At 33.7% G+C, this 27,043-nt stretch overlaps 2 protein-coding genes across 2 annotated transcripts in view; one reads left to right on the forward strand and one right to left on the reverse strand.

The window, feature by feature from the left end:
- LOC135845520 (cell adhesion molecule Dscam2-like) overlaps positions 1 to 27,043 on the reverse strand; it is a 135,144-nt gene that overhangs the window by 105,858 nt on the left and 2,243 nt on the right. The window lies entirely within an intron of this gene.
- On the forward strand, positions 21,234 to 26,680 carry LOC135844319 (uncharacterized protein DDB_G0292186-like). The gene is made up of 2 exons (XM_065362482.1): positions 21,234 to 21,378; positions 25,599 to 26,680. The coding sequence occupies exon 2, from the start codon at positions 25,648 to 25,650 to the stop codon at positions 26,248 to 26,250; it is 603 nt and encodes a 200-aa protein (XP_065218554.1). The 5' UTR covers positions 21,234 to 21,378; positions 25,599 to 25,647; the 3' UTR covers positions 26,251 to 26,680.

A 27,043-nucleotide genomic window follows, 5' to 3' on the forward strand; every position in this document is an offset into this window, starting at 1 on the left:
AAGTGGAAACCTTCCATTTTTTGCCTCAACTCTCTTCCTCTTCCTCCTCCTCGACCTATGATATCATCACCCAACTCAGCTAGGGCCGAGTTTATATAAATAAATTCGAACGAGTAATTCGAATCCGCACCGATTTACTCTTTCGCGGTGCAGAAATGTTAACGAGAGTAAACCAAATTTAAATTTTTTTCTCCCTCGGTTGTAATACAATGAGATGAAAATATGAAAAATTCACCTAATACAAGGCGGCGAGATGTGCGGCGTTCGTTGGGTAGGTAAAAGCGAGCTGCGCAAATGGTGTGTTATCCAGTTAGCAGGCGTTTTAAAGCGCAGTTAATTTTTATTATGCTATTTTCTTTTTCTACTAGATGCTAAAAATTAGGTACCTACCACCTAGCTACTCTTGTCATGGTGTAGTAGATAGGTAGGTAGTCTACAGGCGCAGCTCGCTCTAGCGTTATGAAAACTGACTGTAATTTACACGCGAGTATCGGTATATAAGGCTTTTTAATGCTGTTACGAGCGTTTAATTTTATGGCTGACAATGAGTTTGGCGCAAACGACGATAAATCCTGAGTACATATTTTATATATTACGAGTATTACTTGTTTTTTCTATCCCAAGATTAATTTTTCTGTCAACAGTGTTCGGTTTTTTATTGTTGCGTGATGTTGTTCTTGTCGTCGTATTCGTGTCGATGGTACAATTATCATTTATTTTTCATATTCGAGCTACAGATGTACGTATCAACTAGTGGCAGCGTAGGATTTATCTAGATGAGTGTTTAGGGGAGGAGGGTGGTCGATTCACAGAACAATTAAAAGTTTTTTGGAGGAAAAATCTTTCAATAATGTATACTCATGTTTTCATTTTCCTTTATTTCTTGGAGATTTGGATGGTGGATAAAATCAATATCTGTATCAACAACAAAACCTCTACAACCAACCAACTTCGATCCAGCTAAAATTTGGCTCACTAAAAAAACACATCTCTCACACATCGATGCCGTATTCTGGGCTGTCAAAGTTCATTCCTCGATTTTTGGTAAATTTTTGAAAATATAGCTCATCCATATGGATCAGTCCCCCCCCCACCACCAAAAAAATTGACCGAATCTTGAGCAAAAAATCTGAAAATTGGTTTCTATGTTAAATTAGACTACTCCGCCACAATGCAGGAGTTTTCAGCAAGAGCTGACTTCCCTCCTGTGACCCTAAATTGCTTCAGAAAAAACAGGCACCTATCTACTGTTTCTCACAAGGTAGGCACCTCCCTACTGGCTGAACAATTTTTGAAATAGTCAAAGTTGAATCAAAAGTTGATAAATTTGAGCCAAAAATGGGAAAGCATGAAAATTTCACTAAATTTCTGAAATTTGACATGTGTCCTATTTTCAATCCCCCTCTCAATCAATTTGAAATGGTTTCGAACCATTTTGAGCAGTTCTGAAACCGCCAACAGATTTTTGAGTTGAAATATTTATAAAATTGTAGCCTACTCGATAATGTTGTATGACTAAAATTTATTTATAGGTACCCCAATTTCAACCAGCTCGATTGATTAAAAATGGTTCCAAGCGATTTCGTAGCCTGATGGTTAGTAATTTGATTACGTATATCTTACTTACTATCTGAAGAGTGTAGATGAGAAATGCTAAGTAGAGAGGTGTGCGGGTTCTGCGCCAGGAATAAAAAAAAATCGAGCTTTCAATTGCCTTATAAGGGAAGGAGGTGTCCCAACTCGCACAACAATTTTTGAACCGGACAAAGCTGCATTATGCTATGCAAATGTGCATCAACCAGTCAACATTTCAAGTACCAAAGTGCATTTTTCGATTTTTGGTAAATTTTTAAAAATCACACTCGGGCCAGAAATTTTTAAAAAATTGGAATTTTACCAAATTGAACTAGAAAGATGAAATTTGAGATTTATTTTATGTATTTTCGACCCACCAAACCGATTGAGAACTGCTTCGAACCGTCTTGAGCAGATCTGGAGTCTCCAGCAGATTTTTGAAATTTGAAATGTCCGCAATGTTTCACCAAATGAAATGCATTGGAGCCGAAAAACACTCTGCCCTTCAATTTCAACATACTGAGGCGATTGAAAGTGGTTTCAAGCTGTTTTGGAATCTGACGATTAGTCTTTGATTATGAGCTTCAAAAAAGTTGAAAAAAAATGTCGAGTAAAGAGGTGAGCGGGTTCTGCGCCAGGAATAAAAAACTGGTACTTTCAATTGTCTCACAAGGGAGAGATATAATTATCTATTCCAACCTCACAGAAAAATTTTTGAACCGAGCAAGGCCTAAATTGGAAGAGCATGCAAAGTGGTTCCAAATTATTTTAGAGCCTTCAGCCCTTTTGGAAATTTCAGATTACGAGGCTCGTGATGATTTTTTCTAAAAAAAAAAAGTAACTTTGATAACCAAAAATTGTTGTTTTCAATTAAAATCTATTAAAGAACGAGGTGTTTGGGCAATTAAAAGAAGAATTGTCGCAAATTTTTGGGAAAATTTCAACGAAAGAAACGTCTTTTTAAAACAATTTTTGTCAAAAAGCGACTCATTAAGGCAATTTCAAGAAAAGAATGAGACTGTTTGAAATTTTTGAAAAAAAACAATTTTTGGAAAAAACCAAGACTTTTCAGCAATTCAGACAAAAGGCAAGATTTTTGCAGGCAATAATTTTAGCAAAAAACAGAGCTTTTAATACCTATTGACAATTTTTAGCCAAAAAACAAAACTTTTTAGTAAGTAATAGAAAATTTCTGACAATGAATAGCAAATTGCAAGACTTGTGACAATTTTTTCAAAAATCAGGATTTTTTGGAAATTATTGGCATAAAGTGATACTTTTGGCAATTTTTGGCAAAAAAGTGAAACTTTTGAGGTGATTTTTTGGAAAGGGGAAGACTTGGTAGCAGTATTCGCTAAAATAAAAAGTGAGAATTTTTGTTAAAAATAAAAAATGACTGTTTTACTGTTTTAGCAAAAAGCAAGACTGTCTGGCACAAAAAAGGGATACTTATAGGTAAAATTTGAACTAGGTGCTTTGCAACTTTTTGATAAACATCCAGACTTCATGATATGTAATTTTTGCTAAAAAACTAAACTTTTCAATACCTACTTAATTTTTAGAAATAAGCAGGATTTTCCGCCAATTTTTTGCACAAAACAAGACCTTTACAATTTTTGCAAAAAGCAGGACTTTTTGGCAACAACTATAGCATAGGAAAAATGTAATTTGACCCGGGCATAATTGGGATCAAAGGTTTTTTTGGTGAATATCGTCTAGGATGTGTGGTGAACAACATACTAAAAGCCCCCGCCCTACCCCTCGAGCTAACCCCCCCACAGTGGATCAAAGCCCCCCAAAATCAGTTTTTTGTCAAAAAATTCTGAAATGTCGACTTTTGAGTAAAATGAGCACTGATTATTTAATCTCGTCTCAAATACCTATCAAATGAGCTATCAATTAACTCCCTAGCCTCAAGGGGGGTGGCGCTACGACCCCTCAAAGTGATGTGATTTTAATAAGTTCACATTTCATGACTTTGGGACTTGGAACCTGTTCTAATCGATCAAATAAAGTCAAACTTGGGGAATGAGATTCTTTTGGGACATAAAGTCGACCCCTAGGGTGGGGAGGGTCAAATTCGAAAATTATGGAAAGGTCATTTTTTTGGAGGGGCATAATATGGTCCCAAAAAAATGAAAATAGTCCAAAATTATATCATTGGTCAGTACTCCCATTGTGATCAACATACCTATCCAAATTTGAGCTTCCTAGGTCATCACCGCCCCATTTAAGGCGGAATTAAGGTGGAAAATCCCTCATTTTACCCCTATTTTCGGGTTTTTCCTCCTTAAAAGAAGTGGGGATGACCTAGGAAGCTGAAATTTGGATATGTTGATCACAATGGGAGCACTGACCAATGATACAATTTTGGACCATTTTCATCCATTTGAAGCCATATTATGCCCCTCCAAAAAAATGACCTTTCCATAATTTTCGAATTTGACCCTCCCCACCCTAGGGGTCGACTTTATGTCCCAAAAGAATCTCATTCCCCAAGTTTGACTTTATTTGATCGATTAGAACAGGTTCCAAGTCCCAAAGTCATGAAATGTGAACTTATTAAAATCACATCACTTTGAGGGGTCGTAGCGCCACCCCCCTTGAGGCTAGGGAGTTAATTGATAGCTCATTTGATAGGTATTTGAGACGAGATTAAATAATCAGTGCTCATTTTACTCAAAAGTCGACATTTCAGAATTTTTTGACAAAAAACTGATTTTGGGGGGCTTTGATCCCAATTATGTCTGGGTTCACCCATTTTTTCCCGCTATTTGACTAGGCTAACTAGCCAAAAAGTGATATAGGTACGTTTTCGCAATTTTTTTGTCGAAAAAGCGATAGGAGCATTATCCTATTTTTGGCAATTTTTGACAATTCGTGGTGGAAATAAACGATATTTTGGGAACAAATGAGACTTTTTGGAATTTTTTGTCGAGAAACCGGAATTTTTAGCTTAAAACATGGCCATTTGGCAACTTTGAAAAGAATCATGATGTGGTAATATTTTTGAAAAAAAAGTGAGACTTTGACAATATTAGCAAAAGGCAGGGAACCATTTCCAATCTATTCAGGGGGTTGAAAATAGGATGCATGCAAACGAAATCTTTCTTGGCCAGCTGTATCCCCAGATCAAAAATTGATCTGCCAGAATAATAACTTTCAGGTTTTTAGGTGAATTTAGTAAAATTTTGATTTTTTTTCTAATAAAAATTCACCAAAAATTGAAAAATACTTTCGCCTGTTCTTTCGAGTTTGCTCTGTCTGAGTCAAAGTCCAATCAAACGCAATTTTCTAAATTTATAAAAAAAAAAAATTAAAAGGGTAAAAATTGTTCAAAATTTTGAAATCCTTCATCACTATATAGAACGACAGGTTACAACCAAGGCCAATGCCAATTCCATTTCATTTTCCCAAACCTGTCAAAAAAAATAGCCAAATACCTAAAAGCTTGCTTAGCTTATACTTAAACAATGCTGAAAACACACTCGAAAACATACGTCGGCGTCTCGTTCACCATTGGCGAGATTAAAATACGATTTGAAATGCCGCACGTAGGTGACTTTTCAAGGTATATAGACCGCAGATGAAACCTTTTCACGGGGCAAAAGCCACCTCATCCGTCAACATTTTGGTTTTTACACCATAACGAGGTTGTTTTCGAACGAACACGAACGAACGAACGGCTCGAGCTCGAATTTATGAGGTTATAAAGGCTTTGTATTTCAATATGTCGAATGACGGTTGAAAATTAGTAACGATAAATTAATGGAAACACTTCTTAGGGTGCCTGGAAAAGTTCACCGCGTGTACGAAAAAAAAAATACGACGGGCTGGCGTAAAAAATATAAAAAAAAGTCGTGAAAATTCGCATAAAAATGTTGTATGGCTTCAAGCTACACTACGCTTGGAAGTGTAAATGGGGGAAAGAGTAGATCGTAATTCAAACTTTTTCAATTCGATCACTATCACGCTATCTATGAATAATGTAAATTGCTTGTTAAAAATGAAATATCTGTGATTTTTCACATTGGTGTAGTTTTTTTTTCTCAATATGTATTATGTGGAGGTATATACGGTGCTTTGTGTATGATAAACCATCGTCGCGTATCGTTCGATAGAAATAATTACAAAAATAACTTTTTAAACAGAGAGTACCGAGTGTTGTACAAATTTAACGGTGATTTCGTCGGAAAAGTTAGCAGTATAGGTAGTTTTAAATTGAATTTCTCTTTCTCGATTTAAAAGTCAGTACTTGTATGATAATCAAAAAGAAGAAAAGTTTGCAGTCGAGATTTAACGTCATCGGTGTTGTTTTTCTTCTTTTTTTTTCTGTGCTACCACGAGTTTTGGTTTAGTTAGCGTTGAAATTGATTTCGTCAAAGTACGAAAGTTTAATTCCATCGCGATGATCAAAAGAATCTAGGTACCAAGTGAAATTTTATAAGCAACACATTACGCAAATAAGAAACATTCCCACGTATACTTATGTACTCTCGTCGCACCAGTCGCGATTGCAAAAAACTCGCTTAAATAATGATTTCGCGACTTCAATTAAATTTTTCTTCTCGTTTACATTGTGTCGTTAAAATATGGTGGAAAAAATTCCCTGCGGCTGAATATAATTATTCGTTAAATGGAAAACACTCCTACGTTAGAGAAGAAATGAGGTAACTAACATCGTCGACAGTAATGAATATTCTAATGAATATTCTATACAATATGTCCCAGTAAGGGGTTTTTAAAGAACGTTTCTTAGCGCAGTTATTACAACTGCTCTGGTGGTTTATCGAACCGAATTAATTTAATGAAGCTTAAAGCTCTTTTATATTCGTAAAGTAAAGAGAGAGCGACTTTAATTATTTTACGCTTTTGAAAAACGAAAAACGGGTTACAAATTCATTCATAACGTTTGGGTCAGTGATTATCAACTTGTTAGATGAAACGAGCGTACAAAAATACGAGTATACCTATACAAGGCACTGTATGCAGTATTCGATGGTGTTGATGAAGAAGAGGAAAAAAAGGTGGAATTTTTGAAGCCTTGGTGTTACTTACGAGTATCAGGGTGTGTAGAGGAAAAATTACCCCTTTCGATCAACATTGTAGGAAGTGATCGAGGTGTGTAATTGGGTTGTCAAGTGTTTCGGGTTCTTTTGTGTATTAACGGTATAAGTTTTCAAATTGACGCGACCCTATGATATTTAGTTAATTAAATCGTGTTAATAGATTTCCGCGAATATTGTTATGAAGAGTAATTGATTTTGCTATTTAGAGGTTTAATTCCAATATTTCATTACAACTCGGTTACAGAATGGTTAAGTGGTTGGTAAAATGTTTACATTGAATTTCAAAACACCAACACTGTGTGAATTTAAAATTCACTAATTGTTCGTTGTGGACTTGTGGTGAATTGATCGCGAGTTTTGTAGATTTTACTTGGCACTTGGATATAATTATTAGGATATAATTATTAGGATATAATGCCTAAAAAAAATCGATAGATTTTGACCAAATTCAGTAGAAAAATTAATTTTGAGTTAAAAATTACTCAGAAAAATTTTCAGCTCCGGAGGTGCCTCTGGAGGGGATATATGAGCCCTCAAAGAGGGGGCATTTACGAAAAAATCATGTTAGAAAGAACTGAAAATTTTATTGCACTTGGTATTTTTTTTTCTAAGTGAATTTTGTTTATGGTGATTTAGAATAATTTTTTTCGTTTCAATTGAAAATGATTACCTATTTTAAAAGCGATGAATTTGTACGAAAATTCATTTGAAATTTAATTTCTTAGGAACCTTTGAACCGATTTTGATGAAATTTCAAATTTCACAACTAGGCTACCAGCCGGACATTCCAAAAACTCAAACTTTCTAAGTTTATCAAGCGACAACATTTTTTTTCGACATTTTTTAAGACTGATTTACCTAGAAACGACTGAACCGATTTCGATGAAACTTGAAATCTCACAAAGCCTCCACCATTCTTAACGAATCGTTTATTAACAGGTGGATCTGTTTTCAAACGAATTGTTTACGTACATATAAATTGATTCAATTTTGAGTGAATTGTTCGTGAGAGTATTAATTTATTCAAGGGAATCATTCATGAACGAATGGATTAATTTTTTGAAAGAACCATTCGCGAACGAATTGATCAATTCTTCAATTTATGAATCAATTCGTTCGCGAATGATTCATCAAGAATTGAGTAAATGAATCGATTCATTCACGAACGAGTCACTTATATGAATCAATGCGTTCGCGAATGATTCAACAAAAATAATAATTCAATTCGTTCTCGAATGATTCACCAGAAATAATTCAATTTGTTCGTGAATGATTCACCAAAAATCAAGTAAATGAATCGATTCGTTCGCGAACGAGTCACTAATACGAATCAATTCGTTCGCAAATGATTCATCAAGAATTAAGTAAATGAATCGATTCGTTCGCAAACAGGTCACTCAAACGAATCAATTCGTTCACGAATGATTCACCAAAAATTATTCCATTCGTTCACGCTTATGAATCAATTCGTTCGTGAATGATATGATACATCAAAAATTATTCAATTCGTTCGCGAATGATTCACCTAAAATTATTCAATTCGTTCACGAATGATAGACCCAAAATCAAGTAAATGAATCAATTCGTTCGCGAATGATTCACTAAAAAATTTTCAATTCGTTCGCGAAGGAATCACTTATGAGAATCAATTGGTTCGCGAACGATTCACCAAAAATTGATTAAATGAATCGATTCGTTCGCAAATGATTCACCAAAAATTATTCCACTCGTTCGCGATTATGAATCAATTCGTTCGTGAATGATTCACCAAAAATTATTTAATTCGTTCGCGAATGATTCACCTAAAATTATTCAATTCGTTTGATCATCGATGAATGATTCACCAAAAATCAAGTAAATTTATCGATTCGTTCGCGAACGAGTCACTTATACGAATCAAAGAATAATGAATTTAAAAGATTAACCTCATCTCAAAATAATATATCGTGCAACGGTGGTGAAAATTTTACTCATTTAGTATAACATTTAAAGGAAAACTTTTCGTTTATCTTGGTTTAAAGTATACAGTTTGAAAATTTCCAACTCACAAAGAGAAGTCCGTACGGTCGTATAAAGTTTTGCTTTCTTCGGCCCATCTCTTTGTAGTACTATACCTTGTGTACAAGTTAGACAATTTTATCTGGTCAAAAATCGGTAACACTGTTCAAAAGTGAACATGTATAGAGAGACAGAACATCAGCTCTCGAACATGGTTTAACAATGAATTATATTCGAGGCACTTTACAATTTATACAAAACATTAATTTGAAAAGCCCATTATAGAAGATCACTTGAGAGACATTTAATCGTAGAGGGCAGAAGCGAAATTCGCAAGGCTAAGCACGTCGCTGATGAATTTTCTCATCGTGTATTGAGTAAGTATAGGTAGGTATAAACCTTTGCATGGTGGACCAATTTTAATGCATTCGATCGACGGGATGTATTAATGGCTAATGTTCTAATAGGACCGAGTACTACATAGTTGTCGAGTAGTATAGACCGACATTAATTTTCTGTCACGTTCTAGTTGTACGAGTACATAAGTAAAGGCTGTAGCAGAATCACGAAAACATATAGAATTGAAATTCGATGTAGGATACGTATCAGGATATGCGATCTGTGGATTGGCCTTCGGTGGGAAAAATCGTCTCCGTATGTGTCTTAGTGTTACCAGAACGCATGCACAATTAAGGACCCTGTGATTACCACACATAGCATGATTTCATTTAATTAGACGCTTCGACGTAGGTTTACTTCATTAGTCACGTTTCAGCACCGCAGACCACTGAATATCCCACCGTATTTCCAACGCCGCAGTGCAGAGTGAAGCCTAACCATGCCACACGTACCACTCGAAGGTGAAATATAATACTTGGTAGTCGATTAAAGAAAATTTATCCCTTTTGATTGATACTGCATCGTATCAAAAGTAGGTACACGCGGTAGATACGAGTAGGTTGAGATCCGTGAAACAGGAATTTTCCCACAATGAATTTAGCTTACTCACTATGGCGTACAGTACGGTCTACTACATTGGTAGATAATAAATTTACTCCGGTATATAAGGTACATGTTTGCACGTGCTCGCGAACCATCACAGCAACTGTATCTAGTATACAAAGTATAGTCTAAATGTTAACTCAGCGCGAAACGGAAATCTTATAACAATGTCAAACTTTACAAACAAGAAACTGCTAATGTTAACTGAAACTTTAATAGCTCTCCAAAGTCTAACTTGGCGAAAATTCTATTCGTAAATCCACGCCGGTGAACCGACAAAAGCCACGTCTACCCAAAAAGGAAACGCAACGTCGAGCTAAGAGAGCCGGACCGTAAATAAAAACCGTCCAGGAAATATTTTCTAATTTATAAGACAATTTGCCTTCGTTTGCGTGGAATAATTTTTGTCCTCGGAGACTAGCATCTACAACGTCGTTTCACCTATAAAGAATTGCTCTTTTAATTGCATTTACGTTTACGTACTTATAAGTAAGTGTATAATTCATCCTATAACCCCTTTTAATGTAGGTATGGTATAATATCAGCCTATATTTTATGAAAAATTGGAAACGTTTCCAACCCTCTCCCTTCAATAATAATTTCCAATAATTGATACTTTGTTTCGAAAGTTTTTTTAGACGATTATCTGAAATGTTTCCAATAAAATACAAATCAACCCGAGCGAAGCTTGAAGGGCAAGTTTTTTGTAAATTTTTCAATCCAATTCATAATTCAAGAAACAAAAGAAACGTTTTTTTCAGTTTCTCGATGAAAAAGAAAAGGAATTGAAATAACTATATTTTTAGATTTTCATTATTCTTCCTATGCTTTTTTTTGGACAAATTTTTTGTTTCAATTATTTCAATTTTTAAATTTCTTGAGCATAAGTATAGTTATTTTATGACGTCACGTCTTAAAAATTGATGCCCGGATAACGGATATTTGAAAAACTGAATCCAAAACAAATGAATTTGTGTTGAATATACATTTTAAACACATAGTTTTAAACAAGAAAAAAAAACTGTTTTCAAGTTGTTTTTTTTTTTGTTTTTAGCCAAATTTTTGTAAAAAATGATGGCTATTGCGGTAGGATCAACTTTGGATAAAAAGGTCGAGGGTAAAAAATTTTGATAGTTCTCGACGTTTTAAGCTCAAACTAGACGATTCCCAGTGTGTAAGATTTTATATATTGTGTTTAGAAGTTTTAGCACAATGGGGATTTTTACATTTTATGACTTGGAACCTGTTCTAATTGATCAAATAAAGTCAAACTTAGGGAATGCGGTTCTTTTGGAATCTAGAGTCGATCCCTGCAATGGGGAGGGTCAAAGTCAAAAATTACAGAAAGATCATTTCTTTGGAAGGGCATAATATGGCCTCAAATGGACCAAAAAGGTCCAAAATCATACCACTGATCAGCACCATCATTGTAATCAGCATATCCAAATTTCAGCTTCCTAGGTCATTCCTACCTTATTTCAGGTGGAAATCACCTCATTTTACCCCTATTTTTGACCCTCCTGCCTCTAAAACTGACCTAGGAGATCCAAATTTTCAGCATACAATAGAAGGGGCCACATGAGTATTTCTTGCAGTTTTCAGTTTTCAACCTTCCAACTCTACTTGACCTCTCTCCAGGGTCAAAAAAGTGGATTTTTGGGCTATTTTACGTGGTTTTCGACGTTCAGAAAAGCCTATAGCCCCTCCAAATTCACCTAGAGGGTTCAAATTTTCACAGTACAATAGGAGGATGTACCCGAAGTGCCTTTTGCAGGATTCAACCTTCCAACTCTATTTGACCTTTCTGTAAGGTCGAAAAAATGGTTATTTTTTTCGTTTTTTAAAACACATTTTTGTGCAACTCTGTTTGAGAGCAAACGTTAATTCGTCACAAAAAATTATTTTGAAATTACCCTCCCCCTCCCAAAAAATCCATTAAATTCAACTTTAATAATCTCATTTAAAATCAAACACAAAAACATTCATTTTTTCTCCAAAAAAATTTGAAATCACCTAAATTGAAAGTAAAATTCTAATAACGCATCAAAATCACCACAGGAAACTCAAATAAAAATTACTACAAAAAAATCTCAAAATGACTGAAAAAATGTAAACTAATCGTGAGAAAATTCATTCAGAATCGCCACACAAAGAAATTCATTTGAAATTACCAAAAAATTTAGAATCAACACAAGACAAATATCACAAAAATATTATAAATGGAAAAAATGAAATTAACCACCAAAAAAATGTATTCTAAATCATCCAAAAAAAATTCAATCTCCACGAAATTTACTTTACAATAGGTTTTAATTTTAAACAATAATTAATAAAAATATCCAGATATTTGTACACAATGGATTGTAATAACATTTTATCAAAATTATTGTTTTGTTATCTTTCGAATTGTTCAATTTTGAGACAAGTGCTTAATGAGCATGTTTTTTGTTGAAAGAGACCAATAATGCAACACAACGGGTCATAAAAATTTAATTTAGGTATACCAAATGTTATCTTTTCTATCGTTCAATTTTGAAAATCCAACTTTACCCTCATGGGTTGTAAATCGAATTTTTAAAGCTGCAATTTTAAAACTTGGTACTTACCTATTTTTTTTTACCAAAATGAACTGATTCGACCATATTTAGAACGAAAAAAATTCAGAAAAAAATTCCACCAAATTGGTAGGTACACCTCGTCACCTTAAAGGCAACGGCGTGTATGTCCAAAAAAGCACTTTTTGAGTTAGAGCAATTCTAAACTTTGAATGGTGATTATTAAGTCATAAGGTGATATCAAGCAATGAAATTTTGAAATTTTGTAGCTGAACTAACTCAGAGTAATATGTCTGGACCACTTTTGAGAAAAACGATGTTTATTGTGCAGTAAAATTAACTTTTATTTGTGAAAGATGGACATACTCATATTATTTTGAGTATGTCCATGATGTCAAGAGGTAATTAACGAGTATGTCCATATTTCTTGAATGAAAATTAATCAACTGTGCAATAAAACAGTCCCTATTTTAACGAGTAGTTCCACACATATTGTGTAGTTCCAAAAAATCGATGTGCATGTTGAAAAAAAAAATTGTGCAGTTCCAAATTTAAAAAAAAATTACTGCTATCAACTGAACGCAAAAAAACTAATTTGGAACCAATGTAACGTCAGTCTGAAAGGTGTATCTACTGTAAAACCTGCACAATATTGCCTACTTACCTACCTAATACAAAAAAACTTGATGTTGAACAACTTAATCAAACAAAATTTTACACTGGTTTCGTGTTATGGACATACTCATGGACATACTAGCTTTTCGCAAATAAGCTGGACATACTCAAACCAAAAAATGATTTTAATTTTAATTTTTGATAATTTTCCCGTCTAATTAGGAATATTGTTGTGACACCATTAGGTTCGTCTCAGTCTCAGCTTTCCAGTGATACCAAAACCTCAAAATTGAAAATTTTGGACATACACGCCGTTGCCTTTAAGGTGACGACCTACACATCATAAACAACAGCCACTTTTATTGATCAACTTTTCATAAATTTTTAATCAGGGTTGAACGTCATTTTACAGCCCCCAGTGGTATATTGAAGAAGCTATAACGACGACGTAACATTCAGGTTCGTAAAACAATCCTTGCAGTCATAAGTCATTGTGGTGAAAATTATATTCATAATAAGCACTAAAATAGCCACGAAGATCATCTCCCTTTTGTATAATGCGCATACCATTCGTAAAATAACCCCTAGTCCCAGGACATCTTTGGGGAGGTTCTAATCTCTGAACTTTCATCCAATCTTTCACAATTTTTGAAAAAATTGCTATCCTCATGAATCAGCATTAGGAGTAATTTGAGCATCAGTATTTCTCTCTCTAACTACACAGTTGAGTAAAATTCGATTCTAAAATATAATTTATGAAAAATCTCAAAGTCTAAATTCACGACAAAGATGAAACATTTTAAAGTAAATAAAAAATAAAAATTATATTCCTACAAATTCCAGGACTTATATATGTCCTCTAATCAGGATTCAAGTTACGCATAGGCAGCCAAAAGCTTAAAATTTCGATCAAAGTTTAGCAAAAGAATTCGGCTGCGCAGATACATAAGTTGTACCTTTTATAATTTTTTATCTTCGAGGGTAAAAAACTCTCGTAAAAAGATTCTCGAAATAGCCTCAACTGGAAAATAATAGTTTATAGTTGAGCTCCGCTTTCTTCTCAGAGGCCTTAGGGTATAACAGTGTCTTCTTCTACATTGATTTGATTTAGTTCGACGTCCATCTACATACTGTTTCATCTTCTTGACCTAATTCTTCCGTTCGAAAAAAAAAAAATCAGTTTCTGTGTAACTGATTGATAAAAGAAAGGCATTTCTCAAAGAAAAGCATCGTGCCATCATTTAAGCATCGTGCTGCGGTAAAATCTGGGCAAAAAAAAAAGTAAAAATTTGACAAAATGAAAAACCTTACAAATATAATAATATGCTTGGTTTTGTGAAAGTATAACGACGACAATGAATACGAGAAGAATGGGGGGGGAGAGGGAGAGGGTGAAAAAAACGATGTCGTATTTTTTAAAATATACAATTTGATGAACGAATGAAAAAAATATAAAGCTACCAGATCCATAAGGTCTAATCGCCGCAGGGTGCTAGCATTTAACAACGCTCTGATATATATTTTTTTTACTTCTTGCGGTTTTTTTCGCAAATAATATAACGACATTTCGTCGAAACGGAATATTCGACGGTTTCAATTGCTCGCACCGCTGAGTTTAGTTGTTTTATCCACAAAACCCAACTCAACCCAACCCCCATCGCTGTATATAACAGCGCTGGCAGAATTTCGTTTTTTAAATCGCCACGATATTTCAACATCCAGGTACTCGCAGATACACCAGCCGAGCAGTTAATGTAATAGCTGTCATCGTTATGCCAGACTCGGAGTATATAAATCCTATATTAAACCATTTTCTAGCTCTAGCTCTATAGCTCTCTCGCCGTGTTTCGGCAAATTTGCCAAACACGAGAATATTTTATCAAAACGTCGTATCTGTATATGAACCAAAAGGATATCAGTTTTTTAAGTAATTTTCCTTACGTTTTCGTGTCCAAGAAAGATGGTTTTCACCAACATTCAAAGCTGCAGGGGATTGGGTGAAATTTCGGAATAATATAGAACTGTAGAACGCTTCCTGTTACCAAAAAAATATTGAAATTGGGTAGGTATCGGGTCGAATATACATATCGGAAACGTAGGTATGTATAATACCAAAGAAAACACGTAGATGTACACACTATTTGCCAATTCCAATTGGTTCAATTCTCATTCGATGTTGTTTGAACAACGAAACGATGTTGAAAAATTGAAATTGATTGAAAAGTGGAAATAGAAATTGTAACCTAGCTTTCTTCTGCATTTCATTCTAATTCCGCGCACCAGCAATAAGTACTTTTTATTTAAAGAAAGAGAAATAACAGCGAGGTTCGAACGCTGTGGAAGTAATTTTCTTTACGAAATAAATTATGAAAATTTCGAGTAAAGAAATTCCCTTCGATAAAACATAATTAAATTTACGTACAGAAAATTTGCCATCGTTTCCTGTATTTGAGGAGTTTGCTTAGCACTCGATGGCAACACTGGGTTTATATTTCGAAATATCCAGGTTTTAACCTACATCAGGGATATACAGGGTGTCCTGTTTTAGAGTAACCCCTCCTTTGCCTGATTTTAGGATTGAAGAGAAAATTGTTCTCCCATAAAAATTGTCTAAAATGTATGGAAAGGTACCTATCTCTGGCTCTACCTATTCACCCACACAAAACAGGTTCAAGAAATACCCACCTTAAAATAGGAAATTTGTGAAGTTTCCAAACATTCAAAAATGATGAAAATCGAATCCGAAAACATCGACGACGAAAATACGAAACGACACAACGATAAAATTTCAGCTACTTACTACACAGATTCTCTCCACTCACAACAGTACCTATTCGAGTAGGTAGTATACGATGTAAAGGTACATAGAATAGTATATAAGAGGAACACTTAACACGTACTTATTTGAATAATAATGGGACGCGACATCGAAGGAATTTCTTATCGCGAAATGCGTAAACGAACAAAAAAAACGTGTCTACCCATTTAACAGTAATTTCATTAGTTTAGCGAATTTAGCGGCAAGAGCTGCGTCGTATTATGTAAATTTCACTCGTCAATTCTTCCATTGCAGACATGATTTTATTTCGCGATTAAAATCACTTCTATACAAAAGAAACGAATGATGAGGTAAAAGAAACATTGATAGAAAGGTACATATAAGAAGAGGGATTTGGACTTGCAAATTTATCGAGATTATTTTGCTGGTAGGTATCTCTGCTCGTTGAACACCTAATTTAGTCAGTTTCCAAATTAGGTGATAACAATCGAATCATTTTTTAGGCTTTCTCTTTTCAGTGAATAAAATAATATCACGAAAATAACCAATTGAAACAGAATTCTCAGCAGTTGATAAAAGGGATTCCTGGAATGAGTTTCTACCTCGGAGGGATTCACTATTGATCAAATTCCTTACTTATAAAAATTTCGAAACATGAATCAAAAAAGAGGGTAATCTTGAATAAAATGAAAATATCTATCATCACTTGGTGAAGACTTTGTTAATTTTCATGATATTTTATTTAAAAAAAAAAAAAAAAAAATGCTCTTCCCTGAAGGTTTTATGTAATTTTTTCTATGTTTTGCAAGAGGGAGAAGTACCCTTCTACCCCCCCCCCACTTCGACAGAAAAATGTTGGCAAAAAGTTGGGGATTTTTGGGTTAAGTTGGAAAGAAGATGGAAAAAAAATTTCGCCCTCACTCATCCGGTCGGCCCAGATCATTTTTATTATTATTATTTTTTTTGACCAAGGTTCGAGAGTAAAAAATTGACTTCTCCTTCTCATATCAAAAATAATCCTGTTTTACTTGAAATTTTCTACAAAAAAATCCAATGCATATTCCAATCTAATTTGCCAGAAAGTCTCAACTTGTGCTAAAATATCAAAAAAATGTCCTATTTTTGCCTTGGCAGAAAATTCGGAAACAATTCCTGATATTTGCTAAAATTGGTTCTGTTTCGACATAAAAATCATTTCATGAAAGAATAAAAAAATGTTCTATTTTTCGCAGAAAATTCGGAAACAATTTCTGATTTTTGCAAAAATTGGTTCATTTTCAACAAATTAAAGTAAAGTTATGAACTGAAAAAAATGAAGAATTGCGAAATTTCAGGAGCTTTCGCCCTCGCCTCGCTCGAGCTTTATTCGTATTTTTAAACGTACTTACTAATATTATAATTTCCTGAAAACTAAAAAAGCTGAAGCCACGAAAACCATTTCTTTTACGTCATCAAGAATTCAAGAATGTTGTTTTTTCGTTTCGAATTATCATAGAACAATTCAAATTAATTATAGTTGAAAAAATCCAGGAGAAGGGGGGAGGGAGGAAATCTGGAGTAAAAAGTTGAGAAAATGTGGCGAAAAAGTCTTCGTCACGTCTGCGATGTTTTGTCAAATTTTCAATGCTTTTTGAAAATTTTATAATGAGGTAGTTTAATGCTTTTTTTGTGTTTTTATATCATTTTGATAAATTTTCAATACTTTTCATGGCTTAGTTTTCAAATTTTACAGAATTCAATATAAAGGGCCTCCTCCTATAAGTAAGATGGGTGCAACTGCCTTTGATCTATAATGGGTCTAAAGTGACTCAAAAAGTCACCCTTGAAGTAAAAACTCTCCATACAAATTCTTGACCCCTCCACCCCCTCCCCTTTTGAAGGAACTGCCCCTTAAACATCAAGAAACAAATTTTTGAATTTTTGATGTTTAGGGGGCAGTTCCTTCAAAAGAGGAGGGGGTGGAGGGGTCAAGAATTTGTATGGAGAGTTTTTACATCAAGGGTGACTTTTTGGGCCACTTTAGACCCATTATAGATCAAAGAACGTTTCACCCATCTTATAGTAGGAGGCCCTTTGATTAACTTATTTTTTGTTGAATTAAAGTGATTTCAATTCAAGTCTAGGTATTTGTATTTGTATTTCTAAGTAATTTCAGCAGTATTTCACAGAATTGGTGCCACATTCTGTCAAATTTTCATGTACCTAATTTCATTATTTTTTCTTATAATTCCAAGTGTTTTTAATGCTTCAAGTTCATTTCAACATTTTTTTCAATTGCCGAAATTTCGTTAATTTTTGTTGTGATTTTTCATTGATTTCAACTCGTTTTTTGTATCATTTTTTATCAGCCGTCGAATAATACTCGTATTCTTTGCCATTTTCACTTGATTCTGTCAAATTTTACAGAATGCTTTTATCGCTTTTTAGAAGAAGTTTCAACGATGTTTTATGCAAGTTTTGTTAAATTTGTGCTCCATTATACTGAGCTTTTATTATGAGTACTTTTTTTTAGTGATTTTCAAAAATCGGGATCACTATTAGGTATAAAAATTCTGTTTGTTTATTTAAAACATTTTTCGTATTTTTTTTTAAAATCAATGTTTCTCAACTTATGGATATTAAACTAGGTAATGCAATTTGCAAAACATATTTTAAAAAGGAAAAATTATAACAGGTTGTCTAACAAAACTCCCAGACAACAAATCATGATTTTTTCATGACCAATTTTTCACATTTTTACCACGTGAAAATACCCCCTTCCCCCTCTTAAAAAAATAATTAAATAACTTGAACCTGCGAGAAAATCGAACAGGGTTGCCATTTTTTACGGGATCAAAATTTAGGTACAGTATTTCAGTTGTTTCATTTCTTATGATTTTTTTAACAACTTTTATATATTTTTCGTTTTCGTTTTGTGGGCTTTTTGAAAAATTTTCAAGTGTGTTTCGAGCAAGATTCATGAATTTTTCATGACTTGTATGGCTTTTATGACCCTTAGACACCCTGTATAATTATTTTTTTTAGAATTTTTTCACCTTGATCCAAGACCTTTAGAAACGAGAAAAACTGATTTTTCGAAGCTAAATTTCATTCTGACTTGACGTTTTTTCGAAAACTGTAGGTATACTTACCTAGAATCCAGAAATCTTCTGAAGACTTCAGAACATTTTGCAACCATCACCAATCGACTCGAAAGGTCAAAAATAAGGTAAAAACAAAATTTTAGCCTAATTTATGTCAATTTGACAAGATTTTGATTTTTTTCAAATGAAGAATGGACTAAATTTGAATTTTTAAATTCATCGAAATTCTGAAAATAAATTTCAGCACTTGGAATTTTTGCTGGTTGTGTATTTTGGGATCCTTTTTCGATTCCTTATCTTGTTCAGTTCGAAAATTTTTCTGTCCATTGGAATACTTCTCTTCTCTCTTGGTTAAGTCGTCACTTTTGGCCGAAAAATCAAAAATTGAAATTTACCTATAATTTTTCCAAAGTTGCAAGGGACTTTTCATGAATATTAACCAGAGTTGATTGTCCGAAAAGGTGGTCAGTGGTTCCCAAAATGGTGTGATTTAGTTGGGTTATATGTAAAATAAAGCATGGAAAAAATTGACGAATTTTCTCCAAATTCAGGTTGATGGTGGAAGTGGTCTGAGTGAAATTCACGATTTTTTTTCTCATTTTTTAGGAAGATGGCTTTTAACAGAAATTCTATTTTACCCATTTTGGAGGGGTTAGGAATGATCCAGCGATTTAAAACAATTTTGTCACAGGGATTTTCGACTACTACGACCAACTTCCACTCGTAAGCTTCAAAATTCTAGGGCCAATATGCCATTCCCAACCGGCTATGCTCTTTAAAAAATTCTCTACCTTTTGAAAAAAATCTAAAAAAAAAATCAGAAAGTGAAACTTATCAGCTCATATATAGTTAAATTGCAGATTCGAAATACGAATTGTATATTCTCAGTTTAGAAACTCGTGAAAGTATAAATTGATACGTGCGCGACGCTAACTCCAGTTTAAAAGTGATTCAATTTTCTGGGTATTTACATTACATGTGTTTGGTGTCGGGGAGCAGGAGCCGGAGCACTTGGCATTGCTGCGGAATCGTATAGCATGGTAAATCTAAATCCGTTACGTATCGAATTTTTAACACACACGGTTAACGTTTCGTTGAAATTTTCATTCCATCAACTCGATACAGCGTGGATGGCGGCGTTTAGTTCTCGACCGGTTAATAAATTCCGGTCCAACGTCGTACGTTGCGGGTGCCGATCTCGCCTCGCTCGCGCCTCTTTCTCTCGCAATAAATCGGATTTAATTTAAGCCAAAGTTACTTTTACAACGGATGCACCGAGAGCTTCGGTAAATGAGTATTATGATTCTAAACAAAAGGATCAAATAACGTGGCGTTAAAACGCCAAGCTTAAACGTAAAAGCTGCTCCAAAAGCTAAAACCGCAATACCCGTTAAACTTCGCTGAACTAGAAACTGCTGTATAGTTACCAAAACTTTAATAGTTACCCGTAAGTCTAACAAGCTAAAAAGTTTTACATGCTATTTTCCTATACATACTCCTTCTACGACTTTACACTCTCTCGCGTCGCTCTCTGAGAACTCAAACCTTAGGATGCAATTTCTCACGTTGTAGTATAAATATCAAACGTGTATCAGAATCTGTCGACCAGCTAGTATACGAAAATTAAAACAACGCCACACAATTCGGCGTCCTTGTCTTATATGTCTCGGTATTAATCTCGAAGGGTTGACGTTTTACATTGTAATTTGATCGCCGCCGTGGCTGCGAATGTAGCCCAGCATATACGATCTCTTCTCCTCTTCTTAATTAATTTTCCTCGTCTGGTGGCCAACTTGTGAAAGATCTAATGTAACAGTGTACTATAAATCATTAACCACTTTGAAGAGATAAAGTGGAACAGTAGATATGAGAAAACTATGGACAAGAAAGAAAGTTAATCAGGGTGAAGAAGAGGCTCAATGAAGAGAAAACAGACATAGATGGATCGTATAAATAGATGAAAAACGATAACTCTGATGTATTCAAATTTTGCCCAACTTATTGTAATAAGAAAAATATTTTCATTGGAATTGTAATCGAATACTTCAGCGATTCCCTTGAAAAAATACTTCTATACGAAAAACAACCGAGTCAAAACATATCTCTAAATTTCTCGTACTTTAAGACGAGACGATTGCGTTGAAAAAAAAAGGAGCTTTCCCAACATTTATAGCCTTGAGGAATCATCGTCGTACGTCGAGATAAGACTGCCTATCTAATTTAAGAAAAATATTATCAGCACGGGGGCGGGGAGGGAGGAGATCGAAAAAATAACCATGAAAATTAGTCATTCGTGCGCCTTATATAATTCGATAACAATTTACCTAAAGGAAATGAGACGAAATTTTGTGTAATTTGTTTTCTTCTAAAAATGCAGAGTAATCGAAATTTTGGTAGGTATGTTTTATTAATACTGTCTGATTAAATTATAATTAACTCGATTATTAAAATATTTGATACAACGAGCAATGCACAGGTCAAGTGCAAGTGGGCACATCCGCCAAAGAGGAGATAACAAGTTCAAGAAAATAGCCTTCGAAGCTTACAAAATGTGCAGCTGTGAGTTGAGTACCTACTTAAAGTAAGTATAAAAGGAAACGATGCCAAACATTTAGATGACAGTACATAGATTGATGTTTTGTGATAGTAAACTGTTTTAAGAAAGATTCAATAGAAATCTGCTGTGTCAACGAAGTGTGTTGGTAAGTGTGATTTTTGTTTTCTAATAAGCTAATGTGCATGCTAATAAGTACTTTAGAAATTTCGAATACCTAGAATTCGCCAGTTCTTTGCTTTGAAAATTGGGCAAATTCTTAAGTCTTTGTGTAACGTGTGTTGCAGTCTTATTTTGGTTGTTGGAAAATTTGCATTGAGGTTGATAGTGAGTCGTTTAGCTGAATTATAAATTTTATCATTCGATGGGTGGAATTTTTCCCAGTCCATCTCTGTAATAATTCTATCCAATTTTTTCTGGGAGTTTTGGTTCGTTATGAGGAGAGGAGGATTTTAATTTTTGATATCAGTACATTAGGTTGGATTTGAATAATCATGTAACGGTATATTTATTCAAAAATAGTTTCCTTAAAAATTAGAGGAAGAGCGTAGGTTTAATTCTTTTTCGAAAAATTGTTTTAACTGATTTGAAAACTAGAAAAATGCTTTCATCATTTTTTTTTCTAGTTCAAGTGGTCTATTGAAAATTTCAGTTCCCACTTTTATAATATCATCACTTTTAAATCATTGAGAATAAAGCTCAAACGTCATTTTTCAACTCAAGGAGTTCTCAAAATACGAGTAATATACGTAGTTCTTTCCTTCAAAATAATAATATGAAAATTTTGTAATTACATCCTTAAGACGGTCTAATCAGAACATGAACAACCAGGTATTTTTTGTGGAGGGACGCGGGAGGAGGACGCAGTCCCCCCAAAAGAAAAGTTTGAAAATATCGAAAAATTGTCATAAAAACTAAAAGAATGAAAGATTTTATTTTTAATGAAAAAAAAAAAAAAAAAATTTAGGTCAACTTTTTCGAAAAATTTTGATTTTTCTGGGTCAAAACTATCTAAATACAAAAATAATAGTTCAAGAGCAATGTACATGCTTCAATTTTTTCAACACAGTGGGGGGGGGGGGTATGAAAATTAGGGACTTACAACATCAATTTAGCGCCCCCCCCCCCCCCCGCAAGAAGGAAATACAAAAAATCCTGTGATCAACTAATTTATTTTTATAGATCGGTACATGATTGGACATGAAAAAGCCAACTAAATCTAAAAATTTAAAAATTCAATTATTCTATTCCAAACATATGAAAATTATATAAAAATTTTCAAACTTTGAGCTCTCACTGAAAGAAGGGTTAAGCATTGACATGGAAGTTTGAAATTTTTCCTACATTTTGTTGAGGTAGTCAAGGCATAATAAATTGTTTGCTGGACTCCATAAAATAAAAAAAGAAATAATTCACCCTCAGTAGACACTTGAAAGTCTGATTGAAAATTAAAAGCTTCTTCTTGAGATTTTCAAAAAAAATAAATACATAAATAAATGAAAAAGAATTCGAAGTGAACAGATTTATCTGCAGGTTAGCATAATCTTTTCACTCTCTTTTAAACAGAGTCTTCAAACCAAAAAAAAATCAAAATAAAAGTGAAAAAATGTCTCTAATTTTCCTCCAAGTGAAAGATTTGCTCACTTGGATTTCATTTCAGTTTGTTAAATTTTTTTCATAAAAAAATGCTTCCCCCAGTTCGAAGTAAATAGATCTGCATATCTACAGATTTCTTTACTTTATTTCAAAGTATATTTTCTCACAAAAATAAAAAGATTTTATGGATCAACCGAGGGCTCAATTTAAAAAAAACAAACAAAACAAGCAAGGTTCCCTATTTTAAAAATTCAAAATTAAAGAAGTTGCAGGTGGCTAAAAATTATTGAAAAACATTCGAAAAATGCTGAAGTTTTCAACAAAAAATAAATCAATAGGTACCTAAGTAAATAAATTTCTTTATGGTTTTGAGTGCATAAATTTTGATGACACTTTTGAAAACAACTGTACAAAACTCTGTTACAAAGTAGTAAATTTTCAAAATTGAAGAACCTATGAAGTTTTTGTGACCAAAGCTAGACAAAATACCTAAATCAACCCTGATCAATTTTTTTTCAAAGTAGGTACAAAAATCGACCATATGAGTGAAGTTGACACAAGAGAACAACTCTAATCGTTTCCTATTTTTATTGATCACATTATTACTCGGTAAAAAATAAGAGTAGGTAATCAAAAATTGCTGGTCAAAAAAACACATTCCAGGGGTCCACCTGGAAATCTCCTCAACTGTGAATAAACTCACTAAACTTGTCAAGAATACCAGAACTCAAGTTCTAGCTGCCCAAGATCATTTTTGCCACCTTCTGGAGAAATTCAAAAATCATGGAAAAATCTAAAATTGAGTTTTACGTTTCAAACTGGCGAAAAATGCTGAATTCCGATCTAAGTAGGGGGGGGGGGGGTGATTTTTAGCAATAAACGATTAATCGTGTGAATTTCAAAAGTTGATCTACGAACGGAAAATTTTCAAATTTTTTCCATTCCAAAGTAGTTGCCGCTTAATGTGATCGGGTTGGGACGGAGTGGTTGCTATTCTATTAACCGAATTATTCCAATAAACGAAAAATTAAAAAAAGATGATTTATTGAACTTGTATACTGTACTACAATAATGGTACCCAAAAACGTACAAAAAGTGGAAATTTTTTGGTGAAAAGCAAGAATGACAATTTTAGCAAAAAAAGAACTTAATTGGCAAAAAAATGGTACTTTTTGACAATTTCTGAAAAATACGCAAGGCTTTTGATAATTGTTGGAAAAAGTGAAATTCTTTAGCAATTGCGAGAATTTATTCAAAAAGCAAAAATGTGGCAATTTTGGGAACTATTGGCAAAGAAATGACACTTTTTCATAACTTTTTTCAAAAAATGAGAATTTTTTTGCAATTTTTGGCGATTTTAAATAAAAAAAAGAGCTAAAAAGATGGACTTCTTGACAATTTTTGGCAAAATGCAAGATCTTTGAATAATTTTACCAAAAAACAAGACTTTTTTGCAATCTTTGTTGAAAATGGGAGATTTTTTTCAATTATTTGGTTAAAAAACGAGACTTTTTGTTTTGTTTTTCTTTTTTGACAAAAAATATTTCTATTTCATTGATTTTTCCTACTTTTTGAAAAATTTTCCATTCCATTAACCGAATTTATTCACCTTTGATTACCACATAAAGCGAAATTCTTTCAATGTAAAAAGATACAACCGTTCCGTCCCAACGACTTCCCATTCTATTAAGCGAATTATTCTAATAACCGCAATGATAATAAGCGGCAACTACTGTATTTTGATTAAAAACACACGTTCGAAGTCTGCACCTGGAAATTGTTCACTCAGTTTTTAACTAGCTAAGTTAGTTTCCACGAATTCTGGAGAAATTCAAAATTTCTGGGAGAATCGAAAATCGCACTGGACGCTTCAAAATGGCTGTAAATGATGAAATTCGGTTCTGGGGAGTCTATATTAACTTCAAAATTCATTTTGAACATTTATATTTAAAAAGGTATGAATTTGAAAAAAAAAACGCCAATTCCAGAAAATCATAATTTTTGAATTTTCAAAAAATTTTATAAAATTGGAGAATCGCTTTTGGCAGTTGAAGTTTTTATACTTAATGGGATTAAAAACACTGCTTTTTTCAAAAAATCGTATTGTGCATTTCTTGCCCTGAGAATTAGCCCCGTTCTTTCAGATCGAATATTCAATAAGTAATTTTAAAACAATGAACCTTGAGTAAGAAACAAAAAATATTCGTGATGTCTTCAAAATTAAAGAACCTTAACCAAGAAAATATTAACAAGAATCCTTGGTTTTGATAAAGTTACTGCCCTGTCCAGTTTTCTCCATTTTAAATAATGTACCTAGGTAATTTTACAAAAAAAGGAAAAAAATTAACAAATGGAATTTTCTTTGAATTTTTATTTCAATCGTAAAATACTAAATTGTCAATCATTTTTCATCAAAATAATTTTATCAATTTCTTTCTTATTCATTTGAATTATTTCCACTTAGGTATTTATGTTTTTATTTGAGATGTACTTTTTAAAATCATAGAGATAAAATTTACGATGGAAATGAGAGAATTAGTCCAAAATACAATTTTGAATTGGTCACCATTTTATAAAACGGTAATATCTTGCTTGCGTTGATTTTTTTTTCAACAATTCTAGTTATCCTTAGTTTGCTCACTAAACTCTGACTAGCGTGTAAATGGTTTAAGGATTAATAATTATGGCAGGCAGAAAAATAGGTGCTTGATATCTGCTTTATTTTGTTCAGGTAATTTCTGCAAAATTCATACGAAATTTATTTATTTCCAGAAAAAGTACTCAAAGTCGATCCAGCACAATCTTTTCCACCGCCTTCATCATGACGACATGCCCTTGGGACCCTGATTACAACAACAACGACATCAACAGCAACTTCAACAACCCCGGCAACAACAACAATAGAAGCAGCAGCAGCAGCAACAACAACAACAACAACAATAAAAACAACAATTATCGAAAATTCCCTTGCTCATACCAAAAAGTCAATATGTGGATGCATGAAAACGAAAGATTGCAAAGAGCAGCCGGCAATACTAACAATGGTGGTGGACGTGGTGGTAGTTCATCTTCGTCGCGAGGTAATTCTAGTTCATCAAGTGGCGGTCCAACGATGTGGGTTACGGAATTTCCGCCTACCAAACATAATACTCCATCAGGTCCTGAGACTTCAGTCTTCAACACTCCCGCTTACAAAACTACATCCCATCAAACCGTCGGTTTTAATCCCTCACCGTACAATCCTTCGACTTTTAATAACTCTGCCCAGTCTAACCCAAAATCTGGTACTTCATATCGTGTGGATTACAAACCGAATTTCGGAGCTGCGATGAATAATAATCCCAGTACATCATCGCGTAATGTTTACTCGTCAAGTTACAAAGTGTGTGATGAAACGGTTTCTTCAACCGTGTTTCATAAGTAGCCTAGTTTCTTTTCCCCTTACGAACAACCTCTTCCTCCATGCAAGTCATTTGGCAGGTTCTCCTGAAGCAGTGTTACCTCTAATAATGTCTTATAGTACTTGGAATTTTGCAGCTTCGGTTATCATGTATTCACCTCGTGGTGAATGTTCGAATTTCAAAACGTCTAACAGTTCGCTTTCTTCGAATAATAATTCACGCTTTAATACTAAAGATGCAGATGCCAAAAGACCACCACCTCCGCCTTATAATTCCGTCGTCAATTGCAATATTTGTGATTGTGGATATACAACCGATAATCGGAGTACAAAATCTTGTTAATTTAAGGAGAGAAGGTAGAATATTATTTAAATATAATATCTAAGTATGCTTATGTGTAACTAAGCAATTATGTCTTTAAGTATGTATACTCTTCGTTCAATAAAAGTACCATAGTCAATGAATGGAATTTTTTTTATCGTATCAAGCTAAATATCGCACTCTGGTGAAGGCTTAAACAGTTGAGTGCATAAAAGCAGGTGACTAATTTAATTTTATCAACTGGAACTGGAAATGAAGAAGTCAAATCCTTGATTTTTTTCACATTTTTACGAGTCTCTTTCAATGGTCTGATAAGATAACCATCAGAATTTCCGTCCTAGCCTTCCCACAGATTCAAGGGTGTAAGAAATGGGATCTCAGGGCCTCTTGAAGCACAAAAGTCTCGAATTTTGATCAATTTTTTTTTTTAACTTCACAAGTAGATAAATGAAGTATTATTAATTTGAAAAATCTATGTATAAAATATTGAATTAC

The sequence above is a fragment of the Planococcus citri genome, chromosome 4 (assembly GCF_950023065.1).
Source record: "Planococcus citri chromosome 4, ihPlaCitr1.1, whole genome shotgun sequence".
Classification (NCBI taxonomy): Eukaryota; Metazoa; Arthropoda; class Insecta; order Hemiptera; family Pseudococcidae; genus Planococcus; species Planococcus citri.

Bases quoted from the DNA above. Each gene is read 5' to 3' on its own strand.
- LOC135844319 (XM_065362482.1), top strand. From the start codon at position 25,648: ATGACGACATGCCCTTGGGACCCTGATTACAACAACAACGACATCAAC.